At 44.1% G+C, this 24512-nt stretch overlaps 1 protein-coding gene across 3 annotated transcripts in view; it reads right to left on the bottom strand.

The window, feature by feature from the left end:
* LOC145655717 (septin-9-like) overlaps positions 1–24469 on the bottom strand; it is a 28131-nt gene extending 3662 nt beyond the window's left edge. Inside the window, exons 1-2 of one of the 3 annotated variants that reach the window (XM_081709201.1) lie at positions 24409–24469; positions 17857–17928 (exon numbers count right to left, since the gene is read on the bottom strand). In XM_081709201.1, the coding sequence (XP_081565327.1) occupies positions 17857–17928; positions 24409–24430 (94 nt within the window). In that variant the 5' untranslated portion in view covers positions 24431–24469. Of the gene's footprint in view, positions 1–5057; positions 5801–13279; positions 14100–17856; positions 17929–24408 lie in introns of those variants that run through there. The other 2 variants (XM_081709203.1, XM_081709202.1) reach the window with 2 other exon arrangements.
* Between the last annotated feature and the right edge of the window lie 43 nt (positions 24470–24512).

Raw genomic sequence — 24512 nt, 5'->3', positions numbered from 1 at the left:
TAACAGAATTCTAGTCTAAAGCAATACTTCATGCTAATGAACTGCCTTCAATGCATGCAATTTTTATTTATTACAGTCTTTCACCTTTCACAGAAAAAAAAAAAAGTTTTTGACACCTTTTTTTTCCCCTATTGTGAAATGTATATTAAGTTTAATATTGTCTTACTGGTTGGTCAGGTAACTTTTTTTATTTTTAATATCCCCCCAGCAGATCTTGTGGCATTAATTTCACAGCTGGACCTTATTTCTCAGAGTCCATCAGTCTTTGAAGTTCTTACTGGCAGTCTTCCTCATGAGAAATGAATGATATCTGTACGTGATGCACTGTAAAAGCAGCTGTGGGACAGAACACCACCCGAACCTTACTAACTGAACTCTGCTTCTCATTAAGTTGAGTACCATCTGCCTCTTTATTTCTTCACTACTACAACAACATTAGGCCTATTTCAGTCATTTCCAATCCTGAAAACTCCCATTCCTAGGAGCCCAGGCTGGGAGACGGGGCCTTCTCGATCTGCCCGGTTTGCGCATGCCTGTGCTCCACGCTGTGGTTGCGGTCTGCTCTTTCGGAGGTAGCTGCAGAGTGCAGCTGGGAGTTCCTGTCCTTTCAGCGGTGCAGGCACGCTGGTGCTTGGGGGCCATGCTGCAGCACAGACATGGTCATTACAGAGCAGCAGCCCTCCACAACGAGCAGGCGGGCCATGGCACGCTCATCGCAATGCAGGAGAACACGTCAACCCGACGCATGTGGATCGTGTTTCTTCCTAACACACAGGATGACCGGTCTGGACCTCATTCAACAGGAAGAGAGGAAGAGGTGACAGGCCTGTTGAGCAACCCAGAGAATGAGCTAGGCTCATTATTCAGTGATTTTGATTTGGTTTGTTGTATTACTCAGTCTATTCCTTTAAAGGACTGGGTATCTGATACAGCACTTTCAAAAGACCTATTTTAGATCTCTAGGGTTTCTTATGAAAGCACTCCTATCCTCACAGAAACTTTTCTAGAAGCTAACCATTGATGTAATTTCCTGTGAAAAGCTTGTGGTAGGATTAATAATGAGCTAAGCTAAGACTCACATGCCCTGCATAGCAAGAGTCCTGTCACCTCCAGGCACGCACGCACTCACTCACTCACTCACTCACTCCCACATACAGACCCTGCTTAAAACTGAATGGAAAATTACTCTGTGTGTGAAGCCAATAAAAGAGATGCTTAAACAGTCATCTGTATAAGTATGCATTACAAATCAGATACAGTCAGGGTTTGCTTTGATATCTTATGTGCCCACAACCAACCTTTTCATATTTTTCTCTAAGAGAGAGCAAAGGGAATAAGAGGATAAACAAATAAACAAAAAAAGCCTAAAAAACACCTGGGAAATGTTGGGGTGTCAGTTATGCATATCAGACATCTAAAAGGTAGGTGAAGGTTTAAAAGATTCCTCATCAGGTTCTGTACTGGGTAGAGCCCCATTACCCTTGCAGGGTGCAGGGATTTGGTGACAGAGGCACTTGGCAGTCTCCGACTGCACTTCTACTCTCCCGGCTTACCATATGAGGCCTGCCATCTCCTCAAAGACGCTAAAGACGTAGGCGAGCGGCAACTCTGTTATGTAAGAAGGCCCCTGTATAGCGAGTGCGTGTGTACATGAGTGATGTAGGGAAGGTAAAGTCAACTGACGCCAGCAAGACGTGTCTGACGAGGACCGGCCGTGAAACACTACGTCTAGCAGACCAGGACCACAGAGCACATTAAAATTCTCCAGTCAAGACCCAAGAACAGGGAAAAACATTTGACTTATTTCTGAAATTGCATTACTGAAAAAAATGGAACTAAATACTGTTTTGTTTTTATGGCGTCCCAGCGTAGATAAAACTGTTTCTAATTGTTACATTGCATAATTAAGATCTAAATTAAGAAGAAAACAAAACTGAGAAGAAGCTCAAACCACAGAACCTAGCAGACAGACAGTCTGGAGGTACAAATCAGCTTAAACAAGCAAGAGCTTGATGCTTGTGCTGTGATGATGTGTTGGGCCTGGCTGGGTGCAGTTTGTTTGGGGAGTGTATGAAGCTACAGCTCTGGTGGAGAGCAGGGTCTGCATAGACAGACCGGAGACGTGGGCACTTACTCTCCCAGCACCCAGAGCTACAGCATAAGTTCAGATGCATTTCCTTAGCCACAAGATTCCACAACCACCACACTATTTTCTCACACCATGCCACTGTGGGAAACATGTACACACATACACAATATAAAACACGCATATTAATATATTAAACCAACACGTCCACGTGTGTTTGTTCATCTGTGGTGTATGGTATATGGTATACAGTCTGTAAGCACCCATGGAAAGTACATTACATGTGTAGTGCAGTTCACTTTAGCTCATTTGCATTTGATTAGTGGTCAAAGTGCGGCTCTCATCTAGAAGCAGATGCATTAAAGGCGAGACCCTCCCTACTGAGGTTCATAGCTGCAGTATCTCTAGGAAAACCAGGACAGCATCACAGGTCCCTTGAGTGGAGGCCAAGGCACTAATAACGCATCCATGTCTGACTGATCCTAGCCGCAGCCTTTCTGCACTCATCCCCCCCCCCCCCATCAGTCGTTTTTCCACTCTACTCTCTCGCTCACATATTCCCCTCTCCAAAAGCTCCCTTTCTAAGAAATATCATTAGACCTAATCTAAAGTGTCATCATAACTATGTGTATGTCCATGTGGACTGCCTCCAGACAGAGATGCTAGTTAGTAAGCATGCACTAAAATGCCTATAATATACTAACAAATCAGTTTAACATAAACATGTCAGGGAAAGGTATTTATGTTATTAGTATGATGTTGCTAAGGCCTGACAATTCCACAGATGTGCCGCTGTGGACTGAGCTGACATACGATGCCCATTTCGGAAACCCTCAGTGCCAATACTAATAGCAAATGAAGTGATTGCAGTGAGTGGAGAGAGCAGTCAGCCTCGACTAGCCCTCTGGCAGGTCGGCACAGTCAGTGTGTCCAGAAAAGTAGAAAAACAAACAAAGCACGGTAGTAGCACACACCTGTAGCTATGTTTTGTTTCACTGTTCCTGAAAGAGCCTGACATGAAGGCTTGCAGTGTGTATCACAGGAAATCAGTGGTGAGCAGTAGGTAAACACAGTCAGCTGTTATTGCCAATAAGACTGGAGATGATACACTGCCTGGACTCCCCTGGCGGCACTCAGATGAAAGGATTAGCGTGTCTGTCTGTCGGGCAGGTGCATGGTGGATATGAAGCATATTGTGGTTAATTAGCCACAACTAGTCGTTCTAGCATTTATTAGTAAACATTAAAAAAGTAATTGTTGCTGAGAATTAGTAGTGGAGAGCATATGGTATATAATGCAGGTTACTGGATGGATTCAGAAGACCTGTTTTTCTGAGCTGGCCAAACTGCTACAAAGTAGGTAGCAAGAGACTCTTTACGAAGTCCATATTTGACTTTACAATGTGGTCAGTCCAGCACATAAGCTCCATGAATAGCCATGTTTGATGGTGCAATTCCTCACACCATTAAGGTTCAAGTTCAGCAACATGAAAGTGCCAAAATGGCAGTATAATGATCGTGTTTCTTTTAGCAGGAATGAAGAGTGATCTGCCATCATGCTTGTCGGACTTGTTAGCGATGCAGCGAGGCCTAGCCTGAAATGGGCCTTGTGTGTCCTTACATTTCCCGAAAGCAGTGAACTGAGGCCATATAGAGCAGCCAGTCTGCAATCCTGAGGGAGAAATTTAGCTTCAAACACTAATAATAATTAGTTTGGAACAGGTTTTAATCCTTACCTACAAAGGATAAACAAGAATTCTTCGGTATCTACCTTTTATCAAAAAAAATCACAAGACTTGTGTATGCGTGTTTATGGGTGTGTGTGTGGGTGTGTGTGTGAGAGAGACAGAGAGAGAGAGAGAGAGAGAGAGAGGGAGAGATAGATAGATAGATAGATAGATAGATAGATAGATAGATAGATAGATAGATAGATAGATAGATAGATAGATAGATAGATAGATAGATAGATAGATAGATAGATAGATAGATAGATAGATAGATAGAGTGTGTGTGATGAAAGTGAATTGTGGGTTTGCAGTTGCGTGTGTGTGTGTGTGCACGCATGCGTATTTCTATCTCAGGTGCATGTCGCTGTCATTCTCCCCTGGAATGCTGTAAGAGGAAAGCAGGTCACCCCCTTAAGCAGCACCACCCTCCCCAGTCTCAAGATAACATAAGCCATCCTCCCCACCCGCCAGCGTGTAGCACATTATACACTCTCTCTCCTGCAAGGAACATACCAAGTGCTGACATACAAAGAGCCAGACAAATGCAGAGATGTCTCCTGTGTGTGTGTGTGTGTGTGTTGTATACAAATGCACGTACATGTGTGTGTGTGTACATGCATGCATGTGTCAACCAAAAGGCGTTTGTGTCTGTCAGGAGCTCTTCCAGCTGGATGAGGGGTGCTGAGAGAAGAGGAGTGAGGGGGAAGAAGAGGAACGACAGAGCAAATCAATGCCAGGAGAGGGGTGGGATAAAGAGGTAAAGGGAGCAGGAGATCCAGGTGTTAGCCCCAGTCATGGTCTGTTAAGAATGGCTTCTGGTGTCCAAAGTATCATTCATTTCATCACTGTGAGGAACTTTCTGCCAATACATGCAGCTCGGAGCAATAATATACATTGTGTGGAGTAAGTAAGCAAAAACACACACTCTCCTGCACACACACACACACACACATTTCCCACATGTCCTGCATGACACAGACACTCAGCAGAGACAGACACACGAGTTGAGAAGTAGTCCAGATAGGACAACAGAGAGAAACCGTTATTAACCAGAACCATCCAGACCTGACCACTCCAAACCCCATGCATTCACAATCTAAGCCCACAGTTTCTGAAGACTAACCAAAATCACAAATGTTTCCACACAAACGGAACGAGAAATGAAAAGTCGGAAATAGCTCCTGCTAGCTGACTCGGAGAGTGAGCCCACCAGTGAGAGTACTATGGAAGACAAAGGACACTGACCTTCAAAATCTGAGATGATCCCCTCCAAATGGACATTAACAGTGGAATCAGACATTTTGTGGGTGAGAATGGAAGCTTAGTACTCTGTCTCCCAGCAAGGCAAACTCTCACAGATGTGCTACCGTCTCCCGTCCCCAAACAAATCCCAAATTAGGAGGCAATGAGGGAGGGGGGGGAAAAAGCAATGGGTGCAGTCCACGGATCCACGGATCCAACCCTGCAACTTTCTTAAAGGACTAACTACTTTTCCTCTACTTCCTCCAGTACTTTGAGCGCAGCACAGCTCAGAATGAGCAAGCGATGACAACCCCCCACCCCCACTCACTCGCTCTCGCTCTCTCTCTCTTTCTCGCTAGTGCACTCACTTACTCCCTCTCTCTCTCTCTCCCTCGCTAGTGCACTCACTTACTCCCTCTCTCTCTCTCCCTCGCTAGTGCACTCACTTACTCCCTCTCTCTCTCTCTCTCTCCCTCGCTAGTGCACTCACTTACTCCCTCTCTCTCTCTCTCTCTCTCTCTCCCTCGCTAGTGCACTCACTTACTCCCTCTCTCTCTCTCTCTCTCTCTCCCTTGCTAGTGCACTCACTTACTCCCTCTCTCTCTCTCTCTCCCTCGCTAGTGCACTCACTTACTCCCTCTCTCTCTCTCTCTCTCCCTCGCTAGCGCTCTAACTTTCTCTCTTTCTCTCTCTCTCCCTCGCTAGCGCTCTAACTTTCTCTCTCTCTCTCTCTCCCTCGCTAGCGCTCTCACTTACTCTCTCGCTCTCTCTTTCCCTCCCTCCTCCCGGTCTCTGAAATGGGCTCTTCCAGGGAGAATTCAGCACGCCCACTTTATACACACACAGACATGAACAAATACACCACACACTCCCCACACACTGCATTCTCCACACACTCCGCACACGATATTGAAAAAAAAAGAAAAAAAAGAAAGGAAAGTAAGGAGAAAAACAGTCTGTGATTCCACTGTTGTAACTTCATACTGTGGATGTGGATAAAATTCATTAATACAAATGTGTGTGTGTTTGTGTGTGTGTGTGTGTGTGTGTGTGTGTGTGTGTGTGTGCGCGTGTGTGTAGAAATGCCCACATGCACACGTATGCACATGTGTACGTATGAGAAAGAAAGAGAGAAACAGAATTATGCTCTATTGTGGTCATCTATTGTGGTCATTCAGCCACACATATTTTAAAAGATATGTGAAGGAAATCATGCCTGCTCTTGGTGTTTGTTAAAACAGTGGCTTCCCCTGACGCTTCCTGAATTTGTGCACCGACACAACTTAAAAGCCTCAGGCCTGCAGCTCTTACGGCAAGAAGCTGACACCAGGTCACTATTAATCAGAACCATTTCCAACACCGACACCATGGCTGCATTCATTTTACTGTCTCGTGATGCTCCATTTTGAGTTTTTGCTCAAGTCTGAAATTTTTGCCTTGATTGTTCACGCTTGTAAGTGACCTGTTTCTGCCATCATTGTGAACAGATATCTGTCAACAATGTGTAACTGCATATGGACATCAGTGAAATTAGCAGAACAGACATCACTGTTGGGTGATGAGGGTCATAGAGGGGTCATCATGTGCTTTCTCATTGTCCTATATGGCTTAGTTATGCTGTGAATAACTTAATGCACGCTGTATTGAGAGACAATGCTTGCAGATCCATCATACAGTACATTTCACTGCTCTTCCTGTCCTCTCTCTCTCTCTCTCTCTCTCTCTCTCTCTCACCCTCTCTCTCTCTCTCTCTCTCTCTCTCTCTCACCATCTCCCACTCACACAGAATGTAACACAGGAAACAATTCCTACGACCGATTGCTGACCTGCAAGCACTGCTGAAAGTATGGCCACCACGATCACCTGCTAACTGCGTAATAGCTCTCTTGGGTGTTGCCTGTTAACAGGCTTCCTTCACGGATGTATGCTTGTTGTTAGTATGGTGCAGCTTTGGCTCTTCCTCTCAGCCCCTCTACAGAAAGATTTGCTCGCACGAAGACAAGGGAATACACCCACAGAAGTCAGCCACAGCCTGTACCCACAGCATTCTGCTGGTCTCCTGTATCTGATGCACAAACATCAAATGCATGTCTGTGGAACTCCTGCTTGCTAGCACACTCTGGAACTGCAAACTGGCCATTCCAAAGACTGACTATCACAGTTTACGCTAAGTCTTACGCTAAGCCAAGTCTTCGGTGGCTGGCCTTCACAGAAAATTGGACACCCCCCAATCAACACCTTGAGTCAGAGCTCAGACTTTCTAGACAGTTAGACCATTACACACGCTTAGTCATCTCCGTGTGTCTTGTACACTTCACCTTGTACTCAACTCTTCCTCTGCATTCCCTCTGAACATGGTCATCATCAATGACTTTGAATCTCATTTCTTCCTTTTCATTAGGTTGGCTTGTTTCAAAAGGAAACAACAATAGTTATGGTCAACATAGTAAACTGTATCTCTTTAAAAATCGAGGCGTGAGCATTTTTGAACTGTAGGAACCTGTAATAGTCGGACATAGATGAGATGTGCCTTCTGCCCGCTCTAAAATCTAGTCACTGTTGGCTTTGCTTGAACAGCTTTTCATGTCAAAGTAGGTGCCTCAACAACAATGCGACATTAACACAAAGAGCAGATGGGATAGATGGACGAGGGCATCAACATCCTTAGCATGACGGGCTACAGCGTGTCACTATCCATCTTCTCTTCCACAGTGCTCTCATGGTTACCATCAGTAGTCCATTCTTGAGAACTGTTACCTCCCCACTCAGCTCAGCTCTCTCGGTATCTCCAGACTCACTCTGCCCTTTCATTTTAAAGATGTATTGGCTTTCATCTTCCACTCCCTGGCTTTCAGATGTACATAGAAGAAACAGAGCTGAAAGGAAGCAGAGGCAATCCAGCTCTCCAGCAGACCTCGCAAAATGTTAAACAGTGCGTGCTGGTGTTCCATAGAGGACAGTTGTTTGTCTGCTCTTATTCTCCCTGTGTATTGCTGTGCTCAGTGATCACTGCAAACTCGCAAATCATTTTCAGATGTTTCAGTTACCACTGACACACTCACTGTTCTCTAAAATATCTCTCTAACACTTCGATATCTCTGACTCTGTATGACCAGCTAACCTTGAAGCATATTTATGTCCACCATCAGATCTTTCAGATTCTCTTTATACAACATAAGAAGAGTATGACATAAAGTTCTCATCCAAGCTTCGGTCATTTATAGACTGAACTACTGTAGCTCTCTACTGCCTGGTCTTCCCTCATCGTACCATTCCTCTGCAATGTTTCTGAAACTCTACAACTCACCTGGCTTCTCATGTAACCACGGATCCTCATCAGTGCTAGCCTACCGCCAGACCTCAGCTCAGATCTGCATGAAAGCAAAACTCGGATCCTCAATACCAGGACTTTGGCACGTCCTTCCATAACCTCTCAGCATGCTCACAAGGCCAAATATTACTGCCGAGTGTCCTTGTATTCCAGTGTTTAACCAAGCTTCCTTCCTGGTTCCTAACGGACCTTGAAACCCACCTCTTCAGGCTCCCCCTTGGCTAGCCATAGCCATGCAGGGCGTTGGCTATGTACTTGTGGCAATGCAAGGCATTTATAGTGTATTCTTCTGTTATGTTTGGTTGGACTGTAGAATACGTATTTGGGGTATCAAATGTCAAACTTAGGCCCTGGAATTTGGCGTTTCCCTCATTCCCTAGTAAGACTCATGAGGACTTAAAGATAAGCTGATCAGTTACATTAAAGTTAAATATGCATTACCTTTTTATAATCTCTTGCACTTCTTTTCTAAAACCATTCTTTTGCTTAATAGCAGGCAGCCCATATTTCCTTATTTAGTCTCCTCTGCACGTCATAAAGTCAGTATGAGTCATGGCAAATCTCACTGTCGGAATCTGGCTTAAAACAGATGGGTCCAGTCTTTCAGTATATCTCTATGTGCCGCAGTGCTCTGTGTCTAGGGAGGAGGAATGATAACACTGCAGTTCTGCATGTGGCCATAGCCTTAAGACTGACCATGCAGCACAATGACTCACTCATCAACACAACCAGCAGCTGCCTTCAGCAGCTGTGTGTGTATGGACTACACACACACACATACACACACACAGCCGTGTGACACAAATACATGCTCCAACACATGGAGACCTATAATATTGTTTTCATGGAGGTATTCCATTGACGCAATATAAAAATGACCATTTAGCGGGAAAGCCCAGGCCAGACTCTCCCAGACCCTCTCCAACTACATATCCTCTGCCCCTGCATGTAACCCTTCCCTGTGTCTTACTCATCTTTAGCACTCCGGGGGGTTTGGACACTGAGCTACAGCAAACTGCCACACAGTTCACTGAGGCCTATGCCACCCTCCATCTTCAGCACCCACGATAGCTCAGTAGACCATGCAACACTTTTCATGTGAAGGCTGCATTCTGACACTTCCTGTGATGAATAGCACTTTTCCCTGCACTAAAAATGACTAGAAATCCAGTAATTCCATTAAACAGTTCTGGTTTAAACAGTAAAGGACCCAGATTTATTTTTTAAGAAACAGGCATCGGTTATTATCCGTCTACATCAGATATAAGAGAAGTATGAATCAGTGCTTCCTCTTTGTCACCTACTGCTGGACCCTGCAGTACACTAGAGCCTGTGTATAAGTGCTCTTTATTTATCACGGCGCGCTGCTCATTTCGCTTCATAAGGAGCCCTTGTCCCGTCAGTGCAGAACTCAAAGCACAAACCTTGTACAAGCATTCAAGCAAATCTCCCACAAGCATTTGTGCGCTCCCAGCTGCACTGCATTAAGCACTGCCCTCCTCTGGCACTTCGAACTGGGTGTTTAAACCTCAACACTGACTGTGCTGTCTGCACTAACGTGGTCTCCCCTGCGCCAGTCAACACTGTCAACCACCACATCTTCAGAAGTTACCGAAACAGCTCCGTGGTCAAGGTCAGGATGGAGGCAACACATTTAAGTCTTATAAGTGTGTGTGTGTGTGTGTGTGTGTGTTGTTTTCTGCATCTGTGTGAAAGTTTAGGGAAAAATAGTGTGTGTAAGAGAGACACAGGAAGAAAAAGAAAAAGACAACATGTAAGAGACGAGCAAGCACTGTATGAGGATAGTAACAATATCTGATATAAAGAGCAATGACATTAAATACACACACACACACACACACACACACACACACACACTCACACACACACACACTCACACACACACACACACACACACTCACACACACACACACACACACACACACTCACACACACACACACACACACACACACACACACACACACACATACACACACACACACACACACCATTTACCTCATGAATTGCCATCCAGGTGCTTTGTATTCTGGGCTTAGGGTATGTTGGCTTAAAGCAAGACCGTGTTTACATAGCAACAGCAAAATATTACTCGGCACTCACCTTGCTGAGGCTGAAGAGTGGAGAACAGCTGGACAACACACACACACACACATCTCGAATCTCCTTACTTTTTACCACTGTGTCCTACCTCTGTACGTAAATGTGTGCTTAATGCATGTATAGAAAACATATTTTATACATTTCACCATTAAAGCTACAGTACGTCTGACATTGTTAATGATACAAATTAGAAAACCTGCCCAAAGCAAAGCCATCTATAGTCTTCCCTGGCCTGTTTACAGGAAGATTTTCTGTTTTGAACCCAGACCATTTCGAAACATGTACAGAACCAGGTAGCTGGTAGCTCCAGCACTGAAGCGCTGGCAGAGCACCTATCTGCAGCTTCTCACTGGGTTTATACATAGTCCAATATTCTTCACAAAACAAGGGAAACTCACACCTAATACGTCTACTAGGTTTTATTGACTTTCTTCTGTTCTCTAATCCAATCATCGTATCATTCATTTATGCCTGCATGGAGTTGGACATTTCTCAGAGTGTGAGGGGAGACGCTAGGTTTTGGTTCAGGTCGGGGGTGAGTAACAGTGCCTATGCTGGAACACATGCTTCTGCTGAGATTTACCTAAAGCAGGCAGGCTCCACATATAAAGGGCCACGCTCCCTGACAGCTGTGCTCTCAGCTATCTGTCCCTGGTCTGCTCACGCCTTCACCCCAGTGTATGTGAAGGCATCAAATCAGATTATGGCTTTTTACATTTTTTTTTACTTGCTCTATGGAGCTACTTTAATATCCAACAGAGGGATGGAGGTGGGCTTCCAGTAACACACATCCTGGCTTTGATCCAAGAACCTGCTTTGTTTTTGATCCTGTTTTTGACAAATGCCACGGCACTGCCGCTCTCGCTCAGCAGCACCTCATCCCCCAGTGAGATCTCCTGATCTCCTGCCTAAAACAAAACGCAGGGCAGGAGGACGACGCCTACCTTTCCCAATAAAACCCTGAATGCTGGAAAAATAATCTGGGCCTGGAGAGAGAGAGAGAGAGAGAGAGAGAGAGAGAGAGAGAGAGAGAGAGAGAGAGAGAGAGAGAGAGAGAGAGAGAGAGACAGAGAGAGAGAGAGAGAGAGAGAGAGAGAGAGAGAAGAGAGAGAGAGAAGAGAGAGAGAAGAGAGAGAGAGAGAGAGAGAGAGAAGTTGTAAGTTCCAGCGACAGAGAGAAGTGAAAGGGCCAAGAAGCCGTTTCACTGTCAACATCTGCATTCTCTCATTCCACTGTCAACATCTGCATTCTCTCATTCAGTTGGAAAACTGGACAGAGTTAATCTGTGGACAGTTAATCTCAAAACAACTGTGCACCATTTCTAAATATATGTGCACAATCGCAATGATAAGTGGACCATTGGGTTTATAAAGCTAGTTATTAAGACAAGGGTGCAGAGGGGAATGCAACGTCAGTTGTATGTTTTGGAGAACAATATTGCCATCTTGTGGCCATGTAAAGCAGTGCAACATATGGTAAGCAACCAAATTGCGTGACATTCAACCACTAGGTCACAGCAAGGCTCCAGTTGTGAGGGCTGCAGGCCACATGACTTTATTGTTCTGGACTGCATTTCTCAAGCAAGATGAAAAGCAGTTTATGATATCCATGAAAATACTGTAAATCAGTAGGAGACATTGGAAACCAGTACAATGGGATCAGGAAAATGTAAAATTAGAAGTGCAGAAAATGTAGCTGAGATTTATTGACCACCACTGAAGCCCACTGAACATGTAGTGTTGATTCAGTGGGGTTGTGTGTGCACGTGCACAGAGTCAAGCGCACGCATGCACGCACACGCACGCGCACACACACAGCTGGAAAGTCACTTCCTGTGCAGAGGCGACTAAGGGGGGAGGATTTCTCTCCGCTAGCTCCGGCTCTCACTCCACTGACTGCTGTTCTCCCTCCACCTCCCTCTGTCCAAACACCTCCGGCTCACTACGGAGCCCATGAGCCAACCCGCCTCCCTCGCTCCCCTCCGCAGAATCTCTTACAGGCATCATCTGAAAACATAGACCTCCTGCTCTGAGATGGATGGAAGGAGAGAGAGAGACAGAACGAGCGAGGGACACAGAGAGAGGTAGTGTAGCATAGCCTGGCTGTGGTTATGCAGGCACTAGGTGTGTGCAGCGGGCAGAGCAGAGTTGCTCTGTACTTTGCTCCGATTGGTTCAGCTGAAGAGCAGGGCGGCCCACTTTAAAGCCTTCTGCATGCCCTCATAAAGCGCTGCTGTGCTGACACATCACAAACAGGCTAGCAGTCTGAGAGCATTTCACACAAATACACACACACACACACACACACACACACGTACATGGATTCATGCACACACACACTCACTCTTTTCGCTTTGCTATTACAGCCTAGCTGTTTTCCTGTCTCAGTCAAAAGGCAAAATGGAAAATCCGATGGATGCCAGTGGAGCACGTAAACCCCCAGCAGCAGTGACACAAGGAACCGCCACAGAGCTTTTCACCCACGTTTACACCAAAGGCTCGAGCCAGCAAAACTTCACTCAAAGCCCGGCAAATGCCGACATCGTCAGCACGGGTAGATTTGAACAGACGTTAACAATAATGTTCCAGCAAGATCCACTCCAGAGCAGAGCAGAGCCGGGAACAAAACAGCTGCCGGGACCAAGCAGCTCACAGGCAGAAATAACAGCGGAAAACCGTGGAAGAGAATTAACTCCGGCAGCGAGTAGCATGAGGTGCGGTAAGGTCATGTTGCCCTCAAAGGAGAGAGGTTGGCAGTCAGCCTTTGGCTTACCTGCGATTTTGTCGCCCTCCATAGCCAGACACACACCCTCCAGAGTCACATGGAGTCTCTGTTCTTCTTCTCCAATCCGTTTTTTTTTTCTGGACTTCCTTTTTCTCTCCCCCACAGCACTGCTGCCTCACACACACACACACACACACACACACACACACACACACACTCTCCCTCCCTCACACGAGCCCTTTCTCTCTCTCTCTCACCACCACCACCCCTTTTCCTTGGTTTAATTTTTTCCTTGTGCTGTGATAATGAGTGTATCCAGGATTACAGCATACCCATGTGCTGATCATATGGAGCTTTGTATTTTTTCTTTTGTTGCTCTTGGTTAGCTCTCTCTCTCTCTTTCTCTCTCTCTCTCTCTCTCTCTCTCTCTCTCCCCCCCCCTCCACCTCATCTCACTCTCTCTCTTTACTCACTGACTTAATCTTTACAGAGACACTGAGGTAGCTTTGTACACGAGATGGAAACTCAAGGCCATGTGATGTGAGCTCCTCTTCCCAAAATGCTCCTCAGTGGCTTGAGGAATCCTGCACAGTGATACTTCGGTCACGCGCCACACTCTTCCTCGGAGTTCTGTACTCTGCATGGGTTTGTATGAGCAGCCAAGAGACATCATGACAAGAAGGCCAGGAGCACATGAATCATCTGTCTTAAAACAGCACAAAGTAAACCAAACAGCAGAGCGCAAACCCAGACTACATGCAAACGCTTTCATACATTGTCTCTCGACATTTCAAGCCTGCGTCAAATAAACGGCCTTTCCATTTATAGCTCAAGCAGAGTGAATCTAGCTTTCCAGAGCTATTTGGAGTGGGGACATGAGTTGGGAGGTTAGGTGGAAGTAAGAACCTTTGAGTCGTGCACCACCCTCGGGGGTGGGTGGGGGGGGGGGGGTCAAGGGTCGTTTGCTGAGTAAGTGGATAGAAGAGGAGCCCAAACACACTGGAGGGTAAAGACCATGCAGAGCACACTTATGTGAGTGTGAGGAGGACAGACTGCGGTCGTTACCCCAGGACAGTGCGTCTTTTTCACACAGCCCCGAGAACTCACTTTCTCTACTCTTATAGACAATAACGGATCCGTGTACTGTTTGTAACTCCTGCTTTCTTCATGCTGTTTAACAGAAGCAAAAGTAATAATATCATCAATTTCAGAATTTCTCCATTCATAAAACGCCAATCTTAAAAAGGTGTCTGTTTACAAGAGCACAAAGCACAAAGATGAACCTTTAGAAGCTCAGCACTGATATGTTTGGCCCTTTCATGCACAGAGAGCATGAGGCGGCTGCTGTTGTACACTGCTGTATTAAAAAGAAACATCTCTTGACAATGCCCAAAGGCCTGTGTGCACAGAGGAACAATGCTGTCTCTATGAGGAGGCCCACAGACACACCCACGATTTACATCCACATGGGTCTTTATCCAGCTACAAGGGAGGTTCCGTCAGAGTCTCACTGTACTGCAGACGGTGCTAGAAACTCAGCCACATACTGACATCAAACATGTTACAGGTTTACACTTCATAAACAGGAAGAAACAAGACTAATTAACTAGTCTTAAAGCTGAATCACTTTTTTAGTTAGTGTGTCAGTTTTTAAACCTGCCTAGTGTTTGGGGTTTTTTTTTACCAACAGGGGAGAAAAGGTTTATTGTGAGAAACCCAAAGTTCATGGCCTGCTTGCATATAGCACTATCTTATGACTTATTGACAATTTTTTGAGTAATTTATCATACCTTCTCATCACACCTACTGCTGAACTGCATTAAGCAATGCATTGTTTTGTTGGCTCACTAGCACCACCCGCTGGACAGTAATTCTACAGTGTAGCTTAGAAGAACACAGTTTCTAACAATGTATCTTTGTAGCAGTAGGGGTAATATTTTACTCTTTCTGATGTATTTCTGATATATCATAATACAATCATCAGTAATATATCAATACAGTATTCTACTGGAGAATGAGTATTCTAACTTCTACAACTACTCAATAGTTTTATCCATCTTCATCCTTTAAATGTTTTCTTTTAACCTCAAATAACATTGGAAACTACCAACCAGTCACTGCTTTCATTTTGGTCAATACTCTAGAACAACTGATTTTGGAAAAAGTAACACATCCCCCCCATCTCAAAGAGAAGAATCGGTTGGACTAGGCTGGTTTTCCAGTGAAACCACTCTCCTGGCATTTACCACAGCATAGTCTGCCTTAAGACGGTTGCTTAGCTGATGCTGTTATTAAACTGTAAATCAAAATGTCCACACTTTCCAGCTTTGGCATCAGGAACTGTGGCTTTCATGTTATCTTCAAAGCTGACTGTACAAGATAGCCTGGACAGGAACAGCCTCGAGGTAGTCGGGAGAAGGTCACTTTCAAAACCTCATGATCTTATAACTGGGGTTCCCTAGAGGTCAGTTCCTTGTCCTGTACGTTCTACACGTATACAAACTTCTTAGTTTCCTAAGTTTTACCAGTCAGACTTTCAAATATCAGAATAACGTCTGGACTGTGTTGGTTCTTAGCAAGATTAAGAACCACCCATACGGACAAGTAGAGGCCATTTAATTAATATGAATAATGAGCATTATTATTACAACAGACTATTGTATGACAGTTAGGAATGGTCAGTTCTGAAACAGTAATGTAAGGAGAAGTTGGGAAGTGAACTAGCTACTGGGAGAAGATCAGCAATGCTTGGACTATAATACTTACCCTTTTATTAGCTCCTAATTGCTTCAGAAAAGACGGGATGTTGTGAACTACACCATCACAACAACATTTACACTGTTTTTACAGTGTAAAATCACTGTATGATAAACAGCCAAAAGAGAATAATCAGGCTGATTATCTCTTCTTGGATGGAGACTCACCAGATTAATGTTTTCACAAGACAGAACTTATCTACAAAGTAAAAAATACATTATTTTCACAACTGGCTCTCTCCATTTCCAATGACACCTGCATACTGCTAAGAACTTTAGAGTGGCTCTACATAACAACTTAACCTTCTTGGAGAACATTTAAGACAACAGAGCCCAAAGATTCCCATTGCACCACATTAGAAGAGTAGAACCCTTCCTGGCAACACATGCTGCCCAAGTTCGTGTCCCAAATCTGGGCATTTTTAGATTGGACTACTGCAAGTCCCTGCCAGCTAATGTTCCATAATATGAACTCTGCAGTTCTGATATTTATGGCCTCCAAAGTTCTTACTGAGATCACTCTATAAGCCCTGGGGAGCTCAGCCCATGCTGCCTTGAAAGCATTGGTTCAGAACTATGGAACAGTAACGGCCCCAAGTGCTGTCGGACCCCTAAGACACATACAGCACTTATGTATATGCACCTTTGGCAATGTACAGGCACTTATTAAAGGTTTAAAAACACATACTGATCTCCTTAGTTGCTCCTATAATCATGTTATTGCATTTTTAAATGTTTATTTGCCATAATTTACACTTACAGGTACCAAAGCCACATGTCCACGCAACCCATGTATACTCTTCCTTGAGAGTTCTCCTTACGTTGCTCTCGCGTGCCATTTTTGCCTGTGAGTCACCAGCTACTTATTTCTACACTACACAGTTGGATAAGAACTGTGCCTTCTCTTGATCCTTTATCTCCAGGGCAGATCGTCTCTAACCTAGATCGTCTGATCTAGGTTATAGATCCTATGTACCTGTACCTCTTGCATGTCCTGGAATAAAAGCAGCTGCCAAAAGACTAAATGGGATTGTAATATCAAGGCCTTCACTGATCATACTGTCTACAGCACCATTTTGTATCAGTGTTAAGATGGCAGACAAGTAGGCATGATCTAAACTGACCTGCCCAAGACAGAAAGCTTGGAAGAGGAGTCTGGTCAGCTCGGAGAGGTAAAAACTCTTTCAGTCTCACTATAACATTAGAAAACTAGGAGACACGCAACTAATATGCAGTCAGTGTAAGTCATTCATACAATACAGTATTCTGCCCTTGAAATAGATACTCACAAATGCACAAACATTTTTATGCAACAGGCAGCTGAGTTTCTGAGAGTGTGCATGTGCACTGCGTGGCGGTAATGGGGGAACGTGCTATTGCTGCCAACAGCAAAACCAGCACGCACACACACACACACACACACACACAACATCCCTCACAGAGAGCAATGCTGAATCTGCAAAAACAGTTTACTCTTCACACTGGGAGAGGATGCTGCAGTGGTGAGCCATCGCCACAGTCATTCTAACACGCATGACCACGCACGTACACACACACACAAACACGAACACAGAGTACAGCACAACAACAGAAGCCATTTGGATTTTCCATGAAAAGAAAATGACTCTTTGGTTAGGCAGCACCATCTTGCTAACAGACACGCATGCACATACATACACTGAATGACCCCTTCTGATGGGAGCACACAATCCATCATCCAATCACATGTAGATGCACACACGCACGTGCACATGCCAATGAAAACAGAGCCAAGAAAAGATGTGGGTTTGCCGGTGCGAGCATGTGTGTGCATATGTGTGTGCGCGTGTGTGTGTGTGAGTGAGAACCACTGCCTCAGACTATACTTACCAGCCCCAGTGGCACCAGTAGAATCTCCTCTCTCTAGCCTCCTCTGTCTGCCGCTGGTGGACCTGGCGATACCTGCCAACACACAAAAGCTGTCAATCTATTTCTCTGCATACTCTGTGTCGGGGAGTAGTGCTACTCTACCCACACACTCAGGTCATGAACACACCTAAACCTATGATGAACAAATAATCCACTGGTACGCACACGCACGCACACACACACACACACACACACACACACACACACACACACACACACACACACAATGCTCAAAGTTGTGGCCACTACTGTAAAGCTGGAAAAATACAACATGTTATGGGTTCATAAAGTTGACATTCCTGTAAAGGTATAAGACACTAAGTTCTTAACACACAAACTCAGAGAGATGTATACTTTTGATAAACACACACACACACACACACACACACACACGACAAGACCTGTTCAGCACTTGATGTTTTTCAGACTTACTGCATGTAGTTAAGGAGAAAATAAATTCACTCAATGAATCTGAAAGATCATGCAAAGTAATCTCAGTAGAAAAACAGGTTCTGTTGCAGAGATGGTTGACGCAGTTCACGACCTGATCAAGCATAGATCAGAAAAGATATGTCAACCAATGGAGACTGCTTGTTATATGCGGTTGTACGTCTGCTGGTCCCTTCCTGGGAAGGGACTCCAGCTTTCTTTGGGTAATGATCCTGCATTTAGGCAATGAGAAATGCTCCCCAAACTTCCTTAGACTGATATGACTATCAGTAGGCTTCTGCATGAAAGGTGCGTATTTGAAAGAGACATGGCAGATGCATTAAACCATCTGCGGGTGTTGGTAAAAACTGAGGAACTGCTCAAAGAAGAAAAGCAGCTCTGATCTTTGCCTTATGGGCCAGGATTTTGGTCAAGATGCAGCCAGCGATCAGGTCTCTGTCACAGTGGTCTGGCTCCAGTGCCAAGCATTATAAAGATCAAATCATGCTTTTTTTAAGGCGGGGCTAATCAAATACAAGACCTTACCTGGAGCAAGAGTGTGACTCAGCTTATCCCAAACTGCTTAATCAAAATGTCATTAGTAAAATGAGTGATGCTTTAAAAAGCCCATTAATACAAAATTAACACCAGTGACCAGCGGCTGTTTGTGCACTGGGCCTGCCATACCAAGGGATCCTTTCAGCTGAACAAACATTGTGGTTAGTACTGAAATTATTCCCTCTTGCTGATAAAAAGGAAGAACATTGCTCCACTAATGTCTGATGGAAGCGCATGCAAAAATAGCTTGTTTTGTCATGTCCATTCCTCTGAGTCCAGTTAAACAAGTTCACAGTTTGCAGGAGCCAAAATCCATGTCCTATTCATTAGCACAACGCGTAGGCTTGCATATGGACAATAGGGACATGTCCCTACCAATACTTTGAAAGAACAGAATTGTTCTTCATCACCAAGCTTTCCACTGTGGAAAGCAGTGTCAGCTGATGTTAGGCAACCCTGTTAGCGAGCATTAACTAGCAAGCTAACCCTGACTTTTGTTATCTGTAGGCTAGCATTTAGGTTTCTACCAGGAGTAAACATAAAAAGGGTGGAGCTGAAGTTCAGTCTAGAAATCCTTTGGAAATGTCACCACCAATGAATTAGTTTGTATGCAGTAAACAGCAGCAGGTTAGAGAAGTGGAGCAGGCTGAAGAGACAGCAGGTCCATCTTCAGGCTTTCGGACAGAGCCCTGTGTATGAATTGTGGTTCGGAATTATAGGGAGGTATTAACATCAAGTTAGTCTAAGGATGCTCAACAAATATAACCTTTGAGAGTCAACATATTTGGTCATGAGTTTATTTTGAAAAAAATTTAACATCAAAAGAAGTTGGTCTCATAACATCCTATTCATTCAGTATTTGCCCTCAAAAATAATGGGGACCCCAAGTTTGACCATATGTTTGTATGTATCTTAATTATCAATATATCTGTATTTTTTTGTATTTTTTATTTTTATTTATTTCTTTATTTTTGGCAGTGGTCACATGGGTGGGGTTTTTTTTTTTGTATGTCTACCAGTGTTGTTTACACTTTCACAAAAAAGCAAGATGAACAAAAGCATGAGGCTCCTCCCACTTGATGTGTGTATATGTAAACAATTTAAAACTACGCAAAGATTACTTCACAATCATATGTCCAAATAACAGATTTTCAGGTTAGAAATTTCAGGAAGTAGCACAAATGGCTGTAGACATGAAAACGTTATTTTCCTGCATGGCTGTAGTCTGGCATTTCTCCTTCTGTTGTTGACAGTGCACATGCATGACCCTGGAACACAGGACATCTCCACTTCCTGTATTTATGTCAATAGAGGAGAGGTGGTTCACAAAACTGTCTGCATGCTCTACTTAAGCAGGATAGACTGTAACTGCATAGGCCGGCTGTGCCGATCACCTGGGCCCAAATATAGCCCTCTCTAAAACTACAGTGATGCACACAGGGCCTTTCTGAGAGAATTTTATGCAGCTGGGACATGCTAACTTGATCCTTCCACAATTTATGTGGAAAGTTGGTACATGCGGTTTCTAAAAACAGCTTACTCTCATTTCTACATTCATTTCATATAGTTGTTCCCAGGCAGGCTGTCACAAGTTAGTAAAATGTTTTGTAAGTAATGCTTTCTGGTCATATCGATTCATCTGGGGTCAAGTCAAAGGTGGGCCACATTAGCCGTGCCAGTGATGCGTTATAGGGGCGGAGTTAATGAAAAAGTCTCTACCTTCAAGTTGCTCCACAGTAAAAGTACTGTTTGAGTAAGAGGTTAATGGTTGTTTGCACAACACACACACTTGCACCACAGCACTGTCCAAGGCCTGATTACTGGCAAACATGACCTTGGTTTAGAAAGCCTCCAAGAACTTGCAGGAGCAAAACATAAAGAAAATGAAATGTTCTTCAGGGCTGGAATGGGCACTCTGGCCTCAAGGAATAAACCAGTCTACTGAGAGCAAAGCTCATGTGAGCCAGACATTCCCATAGCCAGGCCTGGCTCCACTCATTTTTGCATTTTCCATTCAAAAACACACAATGCCAGGCCAAGAAGGGCGTGATAATATTAGCTGAATCAAGTGAGCCCAACCAGGCAGAACACAGAGCAGAGCAGAGGCTCCCCAGGAACAGGGCTGGGAGATGGCCACATAGCTTCACCTATCTACAGGTTTGAGGGGAGGAGAAAAGTCCCTGTGCTGCATGTAAGCAGGTCAAATGCCGAAATCTTGCGCTAACAGGAACTGTTTGTAGTGACATAAGTGTGGTATCCTCTGTCATTATCTATAGGTTAATGCATTATGGGTCAAACCACAGCTTCAGAACACTCATGATTCACTCTTCAACAGGAAATGACAGTGATAACATAACTGATACAGATAATGACATATCTTTGATTTTGGCAAGTGACCAAACTTCCTGTGAAAACCTGCACTTCCACCATAACAGCTCCCCACTGTAAGGTCACAGAGAAGTGAGGCTAGGTTGTGAAATCCTAGGGTTTGTAGCCCCATGTGCTGAAACTAACCTTCTGACTCTACATTCTATACGCCGTCTCCAACGTGATATGTCTGTAATGTACTACTAAGCTGGGATTTGAATGCACTGTCATGCTAAACAGTGCGTCAAGATGATTTGAACTTACTGAAGCACACCTAAACAAACAGCAGCGCAGTCCTGATCACGCCACGTGACCTATGGCCCATGAAAGATGAGTGGAGATAATCTTTAACTAACGTTTCGAATGAGCCCTAAAGTACGCCTAGTGAGGGGCCATATACAGATGCCTGCCACATTCCTGCGCCTGCACATAATAATTTCAAAGCCCACAATTTGGTTTCAGATGAACAGCCAGACAGAAAGACATAGAGAGAGGAACTAAAGAGAGAGAGAGAGAGAGAACCATCTGTTTTGCATGTCACCCTCTACTCATGGGAGTATGTGTACAGAGTAATGAAAATGACTGCATTCTAAGCACAATAGTAGAGAAAGTCCCAGGGAAAAAAACTAAGTACCCAGACTGATCTTGTATGCATCTCTAAAATGTCAGCAGCCAGCACGAATTTGTAGGGTTCTGAGTGTTACCAAATTTGTCTTAAAGTGTGAAACAGCCTTGTTGCAGCATGAAAACAGCCTTCACTTCTGACTGATGACTGTTATGGTAGCCAGTGAAGCAGAGTGAGACTGACTCAGTAAGCAGTACCATACTGAAGACTGACACACCCCTCACAAAGAGAAGTTTAAACTCTCTTCACTCATATTTAGTTATAATTAAAGTTACTCTATATATGGTATGTTCACTTTGTTCATTTATTGCAGTTGAACTTAGCAAAAGAAAAAACTAATAATAATACAATTGACTAACCCACTATCAGAATAAAAATGTGTTTGTTCTGAACAAAAGCAAAGCTGTGGCTGCTATTCAAACCTGTTCATCAAACCAGCATCTTTTTACCTTCTCATCCAGTTCACAGATTAGAATGTCATTTCTACTAACGCTCATGATGAGTGCATATCACAGCTCACGAAATACATGGCAATGGAATATTCCACAAGCAGTTAAAACATGCATTCCTTTTTTTCCAAATTAACTAGCAAACTTATGTGCATATGTGTGTTTGCTAGGGGTGTTCTGAATGGTGGTGCCTATCACAGTGCTTAATTCCCACTGACCCAGAATCAGTCGTTAGAGCAGTAGTGGTGACAGGACAGGCACAGGTAGGACAAAGGGAGATGAAGAAACTAGCATGGCTCAGAGAGTGCAGAAATTAGCCTCTGGTGGTCAATTACCCAGCAAAGGGATTAACAAAGAGATTCATTCATCCTGCTATAATGATCCTCTTCCTGCTGAGCAAGTGGAGTCCCTGGCCTCTCTGAAGGATGAATGGTAAAGAACTCACAGCTGCTGAGTTCTGAAGAGTCAATCAGTTCAGTCTCAATCATTCAATAACTGCAAGCAGCTTCAGAACAAAAAAGCCACATATTGGTAATTTGAATATGCAGGCACTTGATATCTGAACTGAACAGTATCTATTTCTACATTAATTCCATATTATTCTTGTTAAATGTACATTTATGTATGTAACTAATTTACCATAAGTGTTAAGGAATGGCATATAGTTATAAGAATGTTGTATAGTAATAAATAAAAACACTAAAAAAGGTTCAGGTATGGTAGGTGATACCCATCCCCTCTAATTTTAATGAAGACTGAAGGGTTTTTATTCATTCTTGTGTCAATATAATCAGTCTCTTTTTCAGCCTCTCCTTTCCAAAGGCCACCACTGGACTTAAGGAATACTCTCTCAGTGAGATCAGCGTCTGCACACACAGGGCAGCGCATACTCAGAGAGAGAGAGAGAGAGAGAGAGAGAGAGAGAGAGAGAGAGAGAGAGAGAGAGAGAGAGGGAGAGAGGAGAGAGGGAGAGAGAGAGGGAGAGAGAGAGAGGGAGAGAGAGAGAGAGAGAGAGGGAGAGAGAGAGAGAGGAGAGAGGGAGAGGGAGAGAGAGAGAGGGAGAGAGAGAGAGGGAGAGAGAGAGAGAGAGAGAGAGAGGGAGAGGGAGAGAGAGGGAGAGGCTACATGATCCAACATGTGAGAGAGAAGTGGGGTGTGCAGTGACAATGACTTGGGCAGACCTGAGGAAGCTCTGCATTCCAGTCAAATCACTGTGTACACAAACTATTGGAGGTTTATAAAGCTGTGGAGATTACACAGAACACGGCACACAGCCCTTCTCAACAAGAAAACCAGCCCACAATGAAGGGCAAACATCAGCAAACATCTAGCCGCACCTAAACTGTAAGGAAGGAAGCCCAATGTTGCTACACAAAAGTCCACACCAAGGACTGCTGAGGCAGTTTGATGATGTCCCAAGTCAATGGTGCCCGAGTCCTAGACACACTAAGGTTGCAGTGTCCGATTGGCCAACTGGAGAGGTTTGTTCATAAAAAATCTTGTGTGTCATCTATACAGGTCTATAAATTATTCTACTTATCGCACAACCACCAAATTTATAAAAATAATTAATTAATTTTTTAAAGATCTAATTTTTTAGGTTTCTCAGTAGAGTGCTGGAGAAGTGGAACATGCCTGATCCTTGAGGAGTTCGTTAGGTTGCATGACACACCCATCTAGCCTGTGAACGGTAACGGCCTGCAACAAAAGAAGTCAGCCTGGATAACAGGATTTTCTGTGTTTATCACATATGAAAGCAAATACGTGTCGATGACTGCCAACGTCTGTCATAAATAACTGGGTTTGTTTTTTTGTTTTCTTTTCGGCTATTCTCATGATTCTCATGTATACTCACGTAGATTCTCGTGTAGATTGAGCAATGGACTATGGAGAAAGCTACTAGGTTCAAAAGAAAGGACACTCAGTGGAGTGACGTAGGCTACTTCATAGCCAGTTTGAAAGCCATTTACACCGCCGAGCCCATCAAAGGTTAAAGGGGCTTCTTGGTGTTATAAATGTTAAGTAGTGATGTCATTACAAGAATCGGAACTGGACGAATACATATTCGCCCGTGATTGTACTTACCTGAATGTGATGATTTCTTCATTTTCCACGACAGTGGTAGAAATATTCTAAGGTTCCAACAGGCCTACACCCCTTTAATGCTTCGTGGGAAGTTTAACTTAAAA

This window comes from Electrophorus electricus, unplaced genomic scaffold (assembly GCF_041902795.1).
Source record: "Electrophorus electricus isolate QZ-2024a unplaced genomic scaffold, ASM4190279v1 Scaffold323, whole genome shotgun sequence".
Taxonomy (NCBI): domain Eukaryota; kingdom Metazoa; phylum Chordata; class Actinopteri; order Gymnotiformes; family Gymnotidae; genus Electrophorus; species Electrophorus electricus.
This window is presented reverse-complemented; position numbering and strand designations above follow the sequence as displayed.